At 47.7% G+C, this 14,943-nt stretch overlaps 4 protein-coding genes across 4 annotated transcripts; 3 read left to right on the top strand and 1 right to left on the bottom strand.

Moving 5' to 3' along the window:
* Positions 1 to 721: 721 nt before the first annotated feature.
* Positions 722 to 2,796, bottom strand: FIBRA_08035 (uncharacterized protein; the record flags this gene model as incomplete). The annotated part of the gene is made up of 12 exons (XM_012329694.1): positions 722 to 930; positions 990 to 1,085; positions 1,133 to 1,157; positions 1,220 to 1,396; positions 1,463 to 1,573; positions 1,627 to 1,665; positions 1,714 to 1,915; positions 1,977 to 2,143; positions 2,195 to 2,309; positions 2,359 to 2,445; positions 2,496 to 2,646; positions 2,703 to 2,796. 12 exons carry the CDS (start codon positions 2,794 to 2,796, stop codon positions 722 to 724), a joined length of 1,473 nt encoding a protein of 490 aa, XP_012185084.1.
* Positions 2,797 to 5,738: 2,942 nt separating this feature from the next.
* FIBRA_08034 (uncharacterized protein) lies at positions 5,739 to 7,753 on the top strand (the record flags this gene model as incomplete). The annotated part of the gene is made up of 7 exons (XM_012329693.1): positions 5,739 to 5,874; positions 5,938 to 6,136; positions 6,193 to 6,312; positions 6,365 to 6,511; positions 6,560 to 7,076; positions 7,132 to 7,186; positions 7,251 to 7,753. The coding sequence occupies 7 exons, from the start codon at positions 5,739 to 5,741 to the stop codon at positions 7,751 to 7,753; spliced, it is 1,677 nt and encodes a 558-aa protein (XP_012185083.1).
* A 297-nt stretch (positions 7,754 to 8,050) lies between these two features.
* On the top strand, positions 8,051 to 9,176 carry FIBRA_08033 (uncharacterized protein; the record flags this gene model as incomplete). Its single annotated transcript, XM_012329692.1, has 2 exons — positions 8,051 to 8,400; positions 8,462 to 9,176. 2 exons carry the CDS (start codon positions 8,051 to 8,053, stop codon positions 9,174 to 9,176), a joined length of 1,065 nt encoding a protein of 354 aa, XP_012185082.1.
* Positions 9,177 to 10,781: 1,605 nt separating this feature from the next.
* Positions 10,782 to 11,703, top strand: FIBRA_08032 (uncharacterized protein; the record flags this gene model as incomplete). Its single annotated transcript, XM_012329691.1, has 4 exons — positions 10,782 to 10,829; positions 10,890 to 11,087; positions 11,159 to 11,370; positions 11,520 to 11,703. The coding sequence occupies 4 exons, from the start codon at positions 10,782 to 10,784 to the stop codon at positions 11,701 to 11,703; spliced, it is 642 nt and encodes a 213-aa protein (XP_012185081.1).
* Positions 11,704 to 14,943: the final 3,240 nt, after the last annotated feature.

Genomic DNA, 14,943 nt, shown 5'->3' with positions numbered 1-14,943 from the left:
GACTCCACAATCAAGACCATATTCCCATCCAGCATTCAAAAGTCGTCATCGCGCTTTGTCTCGGTGATTAGTGCGCAGCTAGATACTCAAATACTGAGGTTGAGGTTCGTTGAGAGGCCATTTTTTGGATTCCGTGTTTGTGCCAACATCAGGAGGATCAGGATTCATCACGAAATAAGACGACGAAGCAGACTTGGACCTGGCGGCGGAAGAATGAGTCGCAAGTCTTGACAGTTCTATTGGGCGCTTCGTAACCCGACGTCCGTGCTTTCAGCTCAAGTTTGTCGTCCTGCCTTCAACTTCGATACTGGGTCTACCTGACGTATCTACCAGTTTATGTTAGAGACTATTACGACTGCCTTTCTGAACGAGGCATTTATACAGTGAGATGAGTGACAAAGTGTCCGCGTCATCATGCTGAACAAAGCGTGGTTGCTTTGGGGCCGAAGGAGCCTGAAAACATCAAGATCGCTTTGCCATGGCCGCTTCTTAACCATGCTCATTATCCCCGTCTTGCACCACCACCACATTGTTCGCTTCATTCTTAAGGCTGATGATAAGTCCTACCTACTATCCTGGCAGACATTTATTGTTCAAATATCAGATAGATGTGTAACGAGAAGTAATCAATAATCAACCAGTCTCTGAGAGCAGAGAAGTCCACGTTGACATATGCCTTTGCAGGCCTCGATATTCCTGTTTGACGGATCGTTCTGCTTGACTACAGATGAGTTCTGCGCTTAAGCTGGAGCGGTGCATCTTGAATCCCAAGAGTAAAGGAGATTTTTGCGTCGATAACTCTTCTGCGCCACTGCTCCTGCGTCTCGTTACCATTGAGCAAGGGCTCAATTTTCCAGTCGCGTAACCACATAGTAATAAATGCGACGGCTTCCGTTGTGGCGAATCGTCGTCCAATACAGTTGCGTGGACCTGCGAAACAGAAGTAGCTCAGAAGCCTGCAGACCGATGACTTTGTATGAAAAACCTACCAAAGCTAAACGACGTCACTTGACCGGCCTGGTTCACATCCTCCCAACGTGAAGGCATGAACCTCTCTGGCTTGGTGTAGTATCGTGGGTTGTTTTCTGAGAAAATGGCGTGAATAACCCGCTTGTTCTGTGGTATCGCCTACCTAATCCCATAACATCGACAATCACCTGCACGCCAATCCAGATATAAGTTCATGCATGAGCAGCAACCTGGAATGTTGCCTACTCACCATCGTCCCTTTCGGCACCACTACCGATGTCTCTTTTTTCAATTCAACAACACTCGGAATAACTAGCGCAGTGTCCTCCGTAGCTATACGGGTAAGTGTGTAGGACGCCGGGAACATGCGGCTTGCCTCATAGAACGCGTTCAGCACTTTGTTTAGCTTATGGTACTCATCAAAACCCTGCATAAGAGGGCTCGAATTATGGTGGATACTACACACAGTGCGTGCACTTGGGAAACAACTTACCGGATCCCTATCTGACCCAACTACTTCGATGATCTGTTGATAGATGTCTTCCTGTACCTCCGGATGAATTGCCAGGAGAGCAAAAGTTGCTGCTAACGCATGGGCCGTTGTCTGAAGGAGTGCAGTTTCGTCATACGTACACTATACGCATAATTCGGGCGTACCTCGTGTCCTGCAAACAACAAAAGGAATACATTTCCTATCTAGAACTAACTGAGTGCTAGGTGCAACTTTTCTAGAATCTCGCTTACCAACTCGTCATCTGTCATCATAAGTTTCTTATCCTGGATCGAGTTCGCATTGATCTCGTTCGCGCGGACTAATAATGTGAAGACATCGCGATCACCTTCTTCCTTCATTGCTACCTGTCCCCGTACCAAGGCCTTGCGTTCAGTCACTTGCGTTTTCGTGTATACGTCCAATACCCGACGCGCAGTCTGCATGTTACGCAGTCTGATTTGAGATCAATCTCATTTATGGAGTAGAACCTGGAGAAATTATACAAACAACCTACGTCTTGAAGGGTAGTTTCATCCAATGCGGGGTAAACCTGAATGGCGACAACGAGGTGAAAACGTGCAACGCCTCTGAGATTGACATCTCGCTACTACTTATCCTTCTTGAATCCGACCAGGATGTTTTAATTCCAAATCCGCAAACAGAAACAACTAGAAATGCGAGCTGGGATATACATGTTATTCCAATTTGAAATTCAAAACGCAAACGAAATACCTTGGAAGTGATAGTTTGCACGACAGGTATACGCACGGTCTCCGCATCAGACCACTCCTCATGTTTCATCATATCATGATATAGCTGTATCGTACGCTCCCATACGAGAGAGTACCTATAAACAATCAAAATAAGCTAATGATCAAACGGAACTGCTAACCCACATATCATTGTTGAAAGCAGGTCCAATAATTTTTCTATGTCTCTGCCACACTTCATTCTCCGTAGTAAATAAGTTCTTTCCCCACTCACTATACCAAAGCTATCAGCAGAGCTGATGGAAACGAGACAGCTCTCTTACTCGAGGATTGGGATATCCACTTTGTGCCATGGGGCTTTAGCGCCACCTGCGACTACTTGCCGTGCAACGTCGAGATCGACTGTATTAATTTGAGGCCGTCCAATAAGCCATGGAACAACTGAAATGGTATCGGACCCAAACTGTTCATAAACTAAAACTTTTCATCAGCATCCAAAAGAAGAGTGCTAAATAAACATTGAGCCTCACAGTCATGAAAACGTCGCTTCCAATAGAATCTCAGTCCCGGGTTGAATGGGTTGATCAATCCGGGAATGGAGAACGGAGGGAATGCACATCTCATGCCAGGTAAGTAGCTAACGGTCTGGAAGCAAATTATTTAAATGAGATCTACTACTCGGTCCCATTTAGGACTGGCCACGTCTCATTCCACTTGACGGGACGTTGGACCAAGCATGAAAGGAATGCTGGCAACTCACCCGCAATCCTTGAAGGTATTTGACAACCCTGGATATCACGAAAACAGCAACGGCCGCGACTGCTACCCTACCCCAATCGATATCCGAGGTCCAGTCGGGCATGTAGAGCAATGAGATGAGTCTGTATCGCACGCTGGGGCTATCAGGACAAATTGTTGTTCCCGAAACCCGTAGAGCTGCAGAGCGACCGTGTTGCTCTAAAGTTACTGTGCGACTGTAAATACCGAGGATCGCGTGTATAATTTGTGATATGACTAGTGACACCATTCCATTTCATACCTATTCGTCATCAAAATGAGCATAATGGCGCCACTGCGAGGACAATTTCGATCTCGCTGCAACTTGTTCCTAGTTCGAAGATTAACTCACACGGATGTAATCACATCCGAGAGTTGCACAACTACTTGGTGTAATAGGTTCCTCCCATACACCGACATGGCACGAGAGTAAGGACATTTGTGAACCCCTGGACTACCAAATAATATGCTGCGAGATTAAGTACATTGATACAGTTGCGTATTAAAGTTGTTGACATAGTTTCCGTAGCAGATGACGAGATATATGAATTCAAAAACCTAATAATTGAATCTTTAGGACTACAATGAGCGGCACTTCCGCCAGACGATCAGCCGGGGGTCTCTAATGCCGTATTTTATGCAGCCGGTATGTTGGGGCCGTGCCGAAGACATGAATCAAACGTTGACTAGTGCGGAATTCAAGTCCAAGAAGACGCCCATAGGTCGCACCTGCTCTGGCGCCGGTTGAATATTTGAGCGCCAGTTAACACCGGTTGACTCAGGGTTTTTCACTACCTAGCGACGCCTACCTCTCTTTTCATTCCATACGATGTTTGTCAGTCCATCACGAGCGACTTGATTCTGACTCTTCGGCCTGCTGAGTTGACCTGACGAGCCATACTGTCAACATCTAACCTGCTGAGCAGCTGACACGCGACGATGAGATCTGGGCCGAGGGCGAAAATATTGTGCTAGGAGTGGAAGACTCATCACTGCTGTCTGTATCTACAGGTCTACACTCGCGCATAACTCGGACGTATTTTGCAACATACTTTCCGTCCCACGAACACAATTGAGATGGCAGACGATATGCGAGGTATTTCGCGAGTCCTACATGAATACTACCCGTGTGTGCCCACATGAAATAGGGAAGAGAGAGAAGATGTGGTGGAAGGAGAAAGCGGACTCATCGATACTGATACGACTGCGGCAGTCCCTTATGTCAGCCGACAGCACCAACAATCAACAGGTCAATTCCTCCGCACGGTCAGTTGGAGAATCTATTACTACTTGCTCAACGTCCAGCCCAGAAACTAATGCCCGTGCTACGGACAAAATGAACGTTCGGCCTCCTCTAGGTCTGTTCAGCGCCGTTTGGTCATCGTTGATAATAGTACTGTGGTGCTTTCGGGTTTGGGTAAGGCTGTTGCTGGTGAGCGAGGGGTTGTAGTCAGAGCAATGAGAGCATAGGAACGTAGGCGGCACGGTTTATGCCGCGATTTATTGAATAGGGAATGCTATTGGATCGCGCGTCGGGAGTACTGTGAGTAACTCTGTCATGTCCTGAGAGATGTTGAGGTTCACACTCCAGAAGGGACCATCCAGGTCTAAAAGAAGGAAAGCCATTCGGTACGTGGAGTTTATCTTGTGTCTGCTCATCATGCTCATGCACACCACATGTTAGAAACCGACATGCACTTCGTTCCTTGATTTTTACTTGTTACGACAATCGGCTATAAAGCGGAGCACCTGTCGTGCGCGTGAGAAAATTCCGGGCCTTATGCTAGCTGCTGTCGTAGAACATGCGCATGTTACGTAGACGTGCTGGTCCATGAACGACTGCTACACGGTGATCTTCAAGTTTTCTCTTAATTTCGATCCCAATAAATTCTACTAACAACCAGCCGCCAACTGCTTGTCGAAGCGCTAATACTTGATACTCATTGAAGAAGTCGCTGGCCGTCGGTTTGATCGTAGACGATATCGCATGATAGAATGACCTTCGCAGGTGCCGATTAACCTGACAGACTCTCGGCAACGGCTGACTTGTCACAGGAAGACTGGGATTGTAATGATTACTTACGACCGCCATCAAGTGTTCTTGCGACCTGCTCAGAAGCTGAGTGCATCGCTGCCGGTACCTCGTTACGTTTTCAGCTACTGTGCAAGCCCTGTCGTGGCGCTGATAGCGCCGGACATGTTCTACTTCCTAAAACAGCGCGATGCTAATACTTGGGCGTGTTCCTTTTACACACAGTGACAATCACGGCCCAAACATATAGCCTGCTTTCTCATTGGCGGGCATACGCATCACACTGATATAACCGTCGATGTGAAATGATATGCTATAGGGCGCGTAGATCCGTACTCAGGCACCCTTGAGGACTGCTCTCGCGACAAAGACGCATCATCGTTTTCTTGCGATGCCGAAAGCATCGGAAAGATGTGACCTAATAGGATAAGCCTTTGCGCCCATGTCGATAATGCCTTCCGCTGTTAGGGAAGCTTCTCGCATCCTGTTTGGAAAGCTCCCGTCCTCTTGGTAGAGTTCCATCTCAGAGAATGGAAGCTCACGAGATGATTGGTAAGATGGAGACTGTGACCTGGACTGCATACCATATGCCTCTCTAATGTCATGCCATGTGTCAACTTCGGAACATGCTTGTCCATTTTCGCAGTATCTAGGTCAGAATTCGCTTGTCGACGAACAGGGTTGAGATTGCATTTACGCATGCTATAAGTACAGGGAGCAAGCGACAATCCCCCCAAGCCTGAGGCAACATACGAAGATGGTCATTGATGGTCAATATTCTTCTTGTGAACTGGCACAGAATCACCTGTTCCAGCAGCATACAGAGGACTTACCTATCGAGGACCGTATCCGTATCAGTTATGAGCGGGCGAAGTGTATTGGAAAGGCATATGGTGGGTCGCATTGGTCTACTCACCGCGGCCCTCAGTCGCTAACCAGCAATGTGATTCACTTAGCGCTGACAGTCACCGATTTGATCGAGCTTACACCTAAATTTTGGAAACTGCACACAGATCCAATTATGGCGATGGATGGCGCTGCAGGCACCCTTGTAACATTGCAATACAATCTGTGCGGGGGGACTCTGGCGATGTTCTCCTCTAAACGAACAGACCTGGGAAACGTTTTGCATGACGTTTTGAGTTTCAAGGTTTCGTATGTAGCTGATTATTTCTCATGACACCACTTTCTAATTCTCACAACTTTTGCAGCGGCCAATTTTGCCTCACTGAGGTTGGTCATGGTCTTGACGTCATTCACCTCGAGACTACTGCAACTCTGCTTCCAAATGGAGAGTTCGAATTACATACGCCACATGAACGAGCTGCCAAGTATGTCCTGTGTTTTAGATATATCTTGTATTAATGGCGATTGCGATCCTAGATATATGCCACCTACGTCGCCCTTAGGAATACCATGCGTCGCAGTTGTTTTCGCTCGTATGATGGTTGGGGGCGACGATCATGGGGTCAAACCGTTCGTCGTACAATTGCACGATGGTAAAGACATGGCAAAGGGTATCGTATGCAAGTACGTTCCAGTACTTCGTTTAGTTTTTTTGCATCTGATAGCGATCAGGCTGTTACCCCCAAGGGGTGGTTCCCGTCCATTGAACCATTCTTTGACGTACTTTAATCATGTCCGCCTTCCGCCTTCAGCACTACTTGGGAGTCGAGAAAAACCTGTTGACGCGCGTCTGGCATTCTTTTACAACATCTCTCGCGTTGCAGTTGGTACCATTGGACTCGCCTCACTCAACATACCTGTAATGCAGCTGGCGTCACGGATTGGGATCCGATACAGTCTGCGTAGGACCATTGTCGATAATGAGGGCAAGCGTAAACCCATCATTTCGTTCCGTACTCAGCAAATCCCTGTCTTGACTGCATTTGCACAAACGGTGGTCATGCAAGCGTTCCAGAAATGGGCCGTGAAAATATTCAGCAACCAAAGCACAGACTTTCGCATTCGCCACGCCGTTGCGTCCATCCTGAAAATCGTCTTTGTTCAGCATGCTCAAACATCTCTTTTGGCACTGAGCGACCGCTGTGGTGCTCAGGGACTTTTTGAAGTCAACCAACTTTCCAGTATGCATGTGAGTACTCTTTCTGTTGTGTAGACACTGCAATCTCTTGTTTAACGATTAATAGGGGGACATCCGTGGATCTTCGATCGCCGAAGGCGACAACTTAGTAATATCAATCCGTGTGTTACTTTCCCAACTTATGTCCTGCGTGCTCTCTCTCAACTATAGCCGATGTCATAATAGGTCTCGCCACCGAGCTGATTCTTCAGCGATACACTGTTCCATCGAGCACGCATCCGGACGGTTTACTGGCAAGACATGAAGCAGGAATGCTTTCCGAGCTACGCGAACTTACGAAGGCTATGCAGCACCATCGAACTAATGAATATGATCGAACCGTGCTTCCCGAGTGCTTGGACCTCGTGCGAGCAATCGGACACCGTATGGCGTATGATGCCGCGATCGAGGCAGGTGTAGACCAGGATCTTGTTGAACTTTACGTCGCAAGCTGCCTGAAGGAAGACCCGGCATGGTACGTTGAGAATGCCAAACTATCCAGGCGTGAACAGAAAGAGATGGAGGGAAGAGCGATTGACGCGGTGTTTCCGCGCCTGCATGAGCTCTTAGCGTTGATGGACGTGGACCCGTATATTTCAGCCCCAATTGTTTCAGATGATGCATGGGAAAAGTACAAGGACAGCTTGAGGACTTTTTGTAGTCCTTCCCTTGACGATGATCAACAGTGATCACTCACAGGTTCTATATTCAAAAGTCAATGTGAGAGGATGTATACGAGTATTAGTGTAGTGGAGCGGAATCAATAAATACAGCTGCTTTCTACGCTGCCAGTGGGTCTCGGATTGTTGGCAACTATGGAGTGCGCGCGACGTATACTAACTGCAAGCTCCTCCGATCGAGTTGCAATTGCCAATTAAGGGAGACGCCTGTAGCGCCGCCGCCTCCAAAGTTGTTTTCTGCCATATCAATAGCGATACCTGGGCAGCACCTCCGACACGCCTATCTCACTGAGCCTCTCTTTCTATATGACATCAGCCGGCCGAAAACGACCCCGTTCTGATTCTGCGACCGATGCATGCTCGGAATTATCTGACGAACCTGAACCCCATACTGACAATACCGAACCCGCTGAGCAACCACTGACACGCGACGACGAATTTTGGATCGAGGATGGAAATATTGTACTGGGAGTGGAGGATATTGCCTTTCGTGTTCACAAGTCTACACTCTCGCGCAACTCAGGCGTATTTTGCGATATGCTTGCCGTCCCACAGCCCAAAGATGCAGAAACGTGTGAGGGGGTGCCAATTGTCCATCTGTCTGACAGAGCAGATGATGTGCGAGAGGTTTTGCGAGCCCTATACGAATGTCACACGTGCGTGTGTCTGCATTCGCAACTAAGCAGCCCCCTTTACTGAACCGGCGTGGTATAACAGATATCTCGGCACAGGCCGACTTCCCTTCTTGAAGGCTGCAGCTTTGATTCGTCTCGGTCACAAATACCATATGGAGAGGATTCGCGATGCTGCTCTAGACCGACTGAAGACATGTTTTCCAGCGCAACTTTTACAGTGGGAAGCAATCATCGAGAACTCGGGCAGTAATGAGATGGAGTTCGACGCAGATCCTACTTACGGAATTGTCGTGGTGAATTTGGCACGTCTCACCGACACGCCATCCCTTTTGCCTATTGGTCTCTATCTGTGCTGTCTTTTGGACATGGATGACCTCGTGGACGGCTGTCACTATGAGGACGGCTCGTTCGACCAATTGGACTCGGAGGATTTAAAACGTTGCGTCGCCGGAAAGTCCCACCTCATGTACCTTCGAGGGTTGTCAATCTACCGCGTCTTTCGCAATAGCGTTAGCTCGAACTGCTTCAACAAACAGACATGCTCAGCCACACTAGAAACATTGCTACCAAAAGCTCGCAAAGCATATGCCGCAATAAATGGCACTGCTGTCTTGGAACCGGCATCCAACGGCGCAATCATGACACTATCTGCAGCCGACGTCTTGATATCGTTGATGATTCATGTAAATGGCACACCCGGGAGGATTTGCATCCACTGCCATGAAATGCTTGAACAAAGGGACAGGGGGCGGCGAAACGTAGTGTGGAAGGAACTTCCCAAACTGATGCAACTCTGACCCGGAGCTGGTACGTGTGTGATTCACTTCGACAAAACTTTTACGATTTAGTACGTCCTTCCAGAGACTTTCGAAAGACAGCGTGAAACTGTCCCCAGGTGTATTTCCTGATACGTCGCTTCCACTCGGGGGCCTCAAACTAATGAGCACGTCAATTTTCATACATTTTGACTGATGGAATAAGCGGTAAGCACCAACTAAATCTCGCCAAACCTGGAAACAGAACCAGGTCAGCTCATCTTTACAGCCTGCTAGCGTCATGCATATGAACTTGTCGGTATTTCTTCACTTTGACGCATAGCAACTCTGAGCGCCGATCCGGGATAATGGTTTTGTAGTAGATCCAAGCTACTACATGTACCGATTGCACGGTAGTATGGACAAGCTTGATGACCTATGTATCGATCTACTACCATCAGTTCATCGTAACTAGTGCTCACCATCGCCTTTCTCATCACATTGAGTGAATTTGACTTGTCTATCTCTCCACGTTTCCGACTACCCCGCCCCATGTCATGTCGCATTGCTGTCGTGCCTGAACAATCGCTCTGTATTGTCCCTCGTGCATATGAGCGCGACGTGGATGTAACGAATTGAAGACTGTATGTTGGCTGACCTGAATGGTTCTGGGAGAAAAGCAGTTCCGCGTAAGCGAACCAGCACCGGGTGCTGGTAATGAAAAACCGAAGATCGAGATACTGCTTGAGGCTAGAGCGTCGTCGCAGGGGTTGTCGGGAATCGCCGATGAGCAACTCGTATTTCCTCACTGTACCGTTCGTGCCCCATGCCCTCGACATCGTGCTGCATGGTGAGCCATAATGCATATGCGGTGGCGATAACATTTGCATCGTCCCTTATAAATTATACAGCCCATACAATATGCCAATCCAATGACTATGACCGGTAGCGACGCATCCAGAAAGAGATGGAATGGTGAGATTTTGACAACTTATTTGTCGTACTCTGCAGCGAGTGGTATAGCATAAGTAGCTGACTGGAAGCGATAGAACAAGCGTACCGGTGCTGGCTCGAGCCTCGGATTTGTGACGCGGGGGACGCACCACTCTTCACGCACGACGCGATCGAGCCTGAACCACGTGACCGTCCCTGATGCCGAGATCCCGCCTGGGCGACAGGCGTTGCGTCGAACTAGGTCAGAGCTCCGAGTTCCAGTTCCGAGTCAAGTGAAGGCCTGACGGTAAGGTTTTTGTAAGAATTTTTGCAAAGTCAGTGATTCATTGTTCTCTCTTCAACTCGTAGTAGTAGGCCTCACGATCTACGGCAAGCAGCCCCTCATCCAACTCATAGAGAGGGGGCACAATGTTCCGAGGACGATGACAACACTCATGAAGTCACCGTCAGGCTCCACCCTTCTTTGGGGCAAAGTGTGCGCTCACGACTACATCACAGAGACCATACGGATTCGTTCCATTTGTCTGCTTGTCTGACTTGTAGACACATATATATTGCTCCGCGTGGTGGATGTCCATGATTCCTCGCTCTATCGTCTCCCACCGGGCGACCATCCAGACAAAGACTTTACTTTCTCTTCGTACCCGCACAACATATCCACCCCGCACATTCGCAGCCGCATTCGTCCGGGCCATGTCGCAAAAGACGCTCTTCCAAGCAATTAAAGAGGACCACGAAGAAGTATATCTCCTTATTTTGGCACTTCGCACTTGGATTTACTGTTCACCTTGGTGCTATCAGATGTATCTTTATCATGACGAGTATAAGCGCGCATGCACTGCGAGTGACGTCGAAGCCCAGGCGCGGTGGGCGCACCAGCTCACCTGGGAAATCGCGCGACATGCCGTTGGGGAGGAGATCGTTGTCTATCCCCTCATGGAGGCACACCTCGGCGAAAAGGGGCGTCAACTCGCGGACCATGACCGTGCCGAGCACCAGGTGATTTCTCCAGCTTATTTCCCTTGTGTTCTCAGCTGTGGTTGACTTCTCGTTTGCGGCTGTTGTACTAGCATGTCAAGGAGCTTCTTTATAAGCTCGAGTCCCTTCGCCCCGCGAGTGCTGAATACGGCCAAACAGTCGAGCTTGTCATGGCCTCGCTCCATCCGCACAATGATGATGAGGAAATCAAAGATCTGCCTCTTCTTGAGGCGGCGATTGGTGCTGATTCAAGCAGACAGGCCGCTGTGAGCTTCAAGAAGACAAAAAAGCTCGTGCCGACGAGGTACGTTTCTACCCGTCATGATTTTTCGTTATTTGTGTGCTCTATCTGTTGCCGCGGGTGCTCGCATGGTCGACGCTACCTGTCTTACATTTATGTCGGCCGGCCCCTCATCCCACGCTGTCCTTAATCTCTCATCTCCCATTCACCAGGGCACATCCGTCCGCGCCGAATAAGCCTCCGTTCGAGACCGTCGTGGGGCTGCTTGCAGCCCCGGTCGACAAACTCAAGGACTGGTTCGCTAGTTTCCCCACAGAGGAAGAAATGGAAGCCGCGAAGGAAGAGCTGAAGCATCGTGATCATGACGCGGCAAAGGGCAGGGCGGATGCTGAGTGAGAATAGAGATGTTTGCGGGCTTATGGGGTTCCATTGTTTAGTGCTGAACATGATAATATCGAGCATCGCAACGAGCTACAAGCCTTGAATAAATAATCCATTCGTCTGATTACCTGTTCTGATTAGGGCTCGGCCCTCGCGGACAATAAATGGATACAAAAAAAACCTGTTATGATGTGCTGTAAATTTAGAATGAACAAGCATCAGTATCTGGCTACATTGGAGAACAGTCTTAGTGATGTGCTGTTTAGCTTACTTGAAGCGAACTGTCCCTCAACCTGAACGCCTACATTCTTGGGTTTCTGAAGTTGTCACATTGTCGGCGTTGACGCCCTCGTGCAACCTTATGTAAGAGCAGTCAGTAAAGCAGTACAGCTAACGATAGAAATTGAGTGCGCTTGCTACTTACTCTTTCGTCTGTCCATCTTCCTTCGCTAAGATCTGCTAGCTCGAGTTCCTCGCCAATCGCTGGGATGTCACAAGTTGGCTCGTCCGAGCCATCTTAGTCACTCAATAGCTCGTCCTCCACGGCAAAAGTTAGGCCATGATCAAGAGGTCCACCCAAGCCTCTAAAAAGAATGGTCGTGAGGTTGTCTGTCTGTGCATTCAATCCTTCAGAGTTGAGCTGAGACAATGGGCGTGTAGATTCGGAAGCAATTCGAAGGTTGATTATGAACCGTGAAATGAGGATATATGGGAGACTAGGGGAGTAGATAAGTACTGGGTGGTTCAAACTAACGCGCCCAGACCACGATTGCGAATGACTTACATGCTGATAAACGAGGGCGCATAGTCAGTGAAGTACTAAAAATGCCCATGTCAAACATTAATTGTGTAAAATAATGTAGAATATCGACCGATGATTTTTCATTCTGATACATCAGTGCAAATTGCAAAATCTGCAGTGTGAGGTCTGTTCTAAGCACAATCGTCTTTTTATTTGTCTCACGAAGATACGGAAATGTTCTCACATGAAGTATGCTGTCCCTAAACAACACCATCAATTAGAACGCTAGTAATGTCTCATTCACTGACAGAAAATCACCATCTGCGAGGACAACCGACATGATTGATGGTTTGGAATCAAAATATCGAGACGCGAATCCGGATTGGAATATTGTATGCTTCCAGGTTGTCACAATAGCGATCATATCGGAAATGATGGTCGCTACTGACATTACAATAGACACTACAAAGGAATCAGTGCAACAACGACTGTTGCTGGAAGAGGGCTTACATCTATTGAATATAAAGCGGCATCAGTGCTAGTTGCATGTGAACATCGTCAAATACTTACTCAAAAAAAGTGGAGCCTGCTATAGGGGAGGATATTCCACATGCCATTGAGGTATTCACTGAAAATACATAAGGATAGGCGTTCGCTAAAACATACTGCTTGGGTGTAAGAAGGCGTCAACTTTCCAGAGAAGATCCATGAGACACACCATGTTGATTACCACAGGCACAAGCCCAAACGCGAACACTAGCAATGCAGGTCGCTTATCAAGCCTACCTACAGCATATGTTCGTAGAGCAGAAAAGACTAGGTACGATCCATTCAGTAACGACTAAAGGTTGAAGTACGCGTAAGACAGACCCGCTGCGATCGCTATCGCTGCAATGTTTGCGACTAATGAAATAATGATAATGGCCTTGCAACTGATTCTATTACCTCAATGCTATAAATGAAATTGAACAGACAAACCTCTATTCCATTGTCACATGAGTTTTCACAGAGCCTAGGTAAGAGTATATGATAAGAGAACTCACCAAGGCGGAAGTCAAAGGAATGGCACCCATTATGTTCGCTACAGCATTGAATAAAAGTACATATCTGTTGAGGAGAAATATAATGGTGGCCCCGGAGGATACAGGACGCAGCCAAAATAGATCAACCTCAAGTGAGAAGGTGATAACATATTCGTAGAATGCGAGGGCTATCATGCTAATGTTTCATAAACACGTAAAATGCCCATGAAGAATTCCGCACCGCTAGGTGTGTAGGCGCAGATATATTGCAGGTACCTTGCGATAGATGGTAAGTTACGAGTGACTTTCTCACCGGGCACGGACGACTCACACTGTATGGACTAGAGCTGCCATAGATGAAACAGAGGACATTCTGGGGTAAAGCTTGCGTACGAGTCGCAGATGTGAAGGCCAGGTTGGACAAGATACTGATGAAGAACGAGTCCCGTTTTATGCACTACGGTGGTGGTCTGATAAGATGCTGGTGTGCATGGAGTCCGACCAGCGGTTTGGAGTATCGTCCACGAGATCAATGCTTCCAAGTGATCCAGCATGTCTTCGAGATAAGCAGGATGATGGCATTGTAATAAATGAAACTTGAGTGCAAATGTTACGCACACACAGAATATTGTACTGTGATTGTACAGTGGCCACCGCAGCTAGACGTCCTTCAAAATAGTTATCTTGGTTGTATTATCGATAGGTCTACGGACGAGGGCTCAGACTTACGCCGAAGTACCACCGAGAGCAGTTGGAATGATCAAAGACCCAGTAATCAGGACGTTCGGAGGTTCTGGTACTCACGCAGTGTTCGCCTTGCGCAGTGTATGCACACTTCGGATTGCGGCCACGTTTGCATATATTAAAAGGCTATGAGTACCCAACTCTTGATAGGGAAAATAATATCTTTCAGAGACGTTGCGCGTCATTGGACGGCAATGCATAATTACAGTGTAGCGACACTCCTTTTCACACCTAAGTGCATTATGACTGTCTGTGCCGTTAATCAGGCCAATCGCTCACAAAAAGTATCTACATAGTTTCTTCTCTGTCCCAATATATTTCTCATTTACTCTGATCTTGGGATCGGAGCATAAGGGATGTGTTTTCAGAACATCTTGTTCGACGACAATGATCTTGGAGTTGGTGGTCCTTTTCACAGTGACAATCTGTGACCACCATGTTACTGATTGTGATAGTTTCCAATTATGGGTGCTCTATGGTCACGCACCGTGCAAGCTGGTCGCATTTTTGCGCTGAAGGTGACGCATTATATCATGATATAGGCCTATCTTGTGCGCGCTTGATGTGCCGTGTCACTTCTCGTCATGTTCTGCCACACCATGTTTGACTTTCAGACAGATTGTATTATAGAGGGATGTACAATCCTCTGATCTTGCCCATTAGCAGATATTAAATGAGGAAAAATGTGTTCTGAAGCTAGTAGTACAAAAGATCAATGCCAGATGTGTGTTGTGCAATGAGTAGCAC

The sequence above is a fragment of the Fibroporia radiculosa genome, assembly GCF_000313525.1.
Source record: "Fibroporia radiculosa TFFH 294 genomic supercontigs, scaffold22600, whole genome shotgun sequence".
In the NCBI taxonomy this organism is placed as follows: domain Eukaryota; kingdom Fungi; phylum Basidiomycota; class Agaricomycetes; order Polyporales; family Fibroporiaceae; genus Fibroporia; species Fibroporia radiculosa.
The sequence above is the reverse complement of the archived record's forward strand: the minus strand, read 5'-3'. Positions and strand labels throughout refer to the sequence as shown.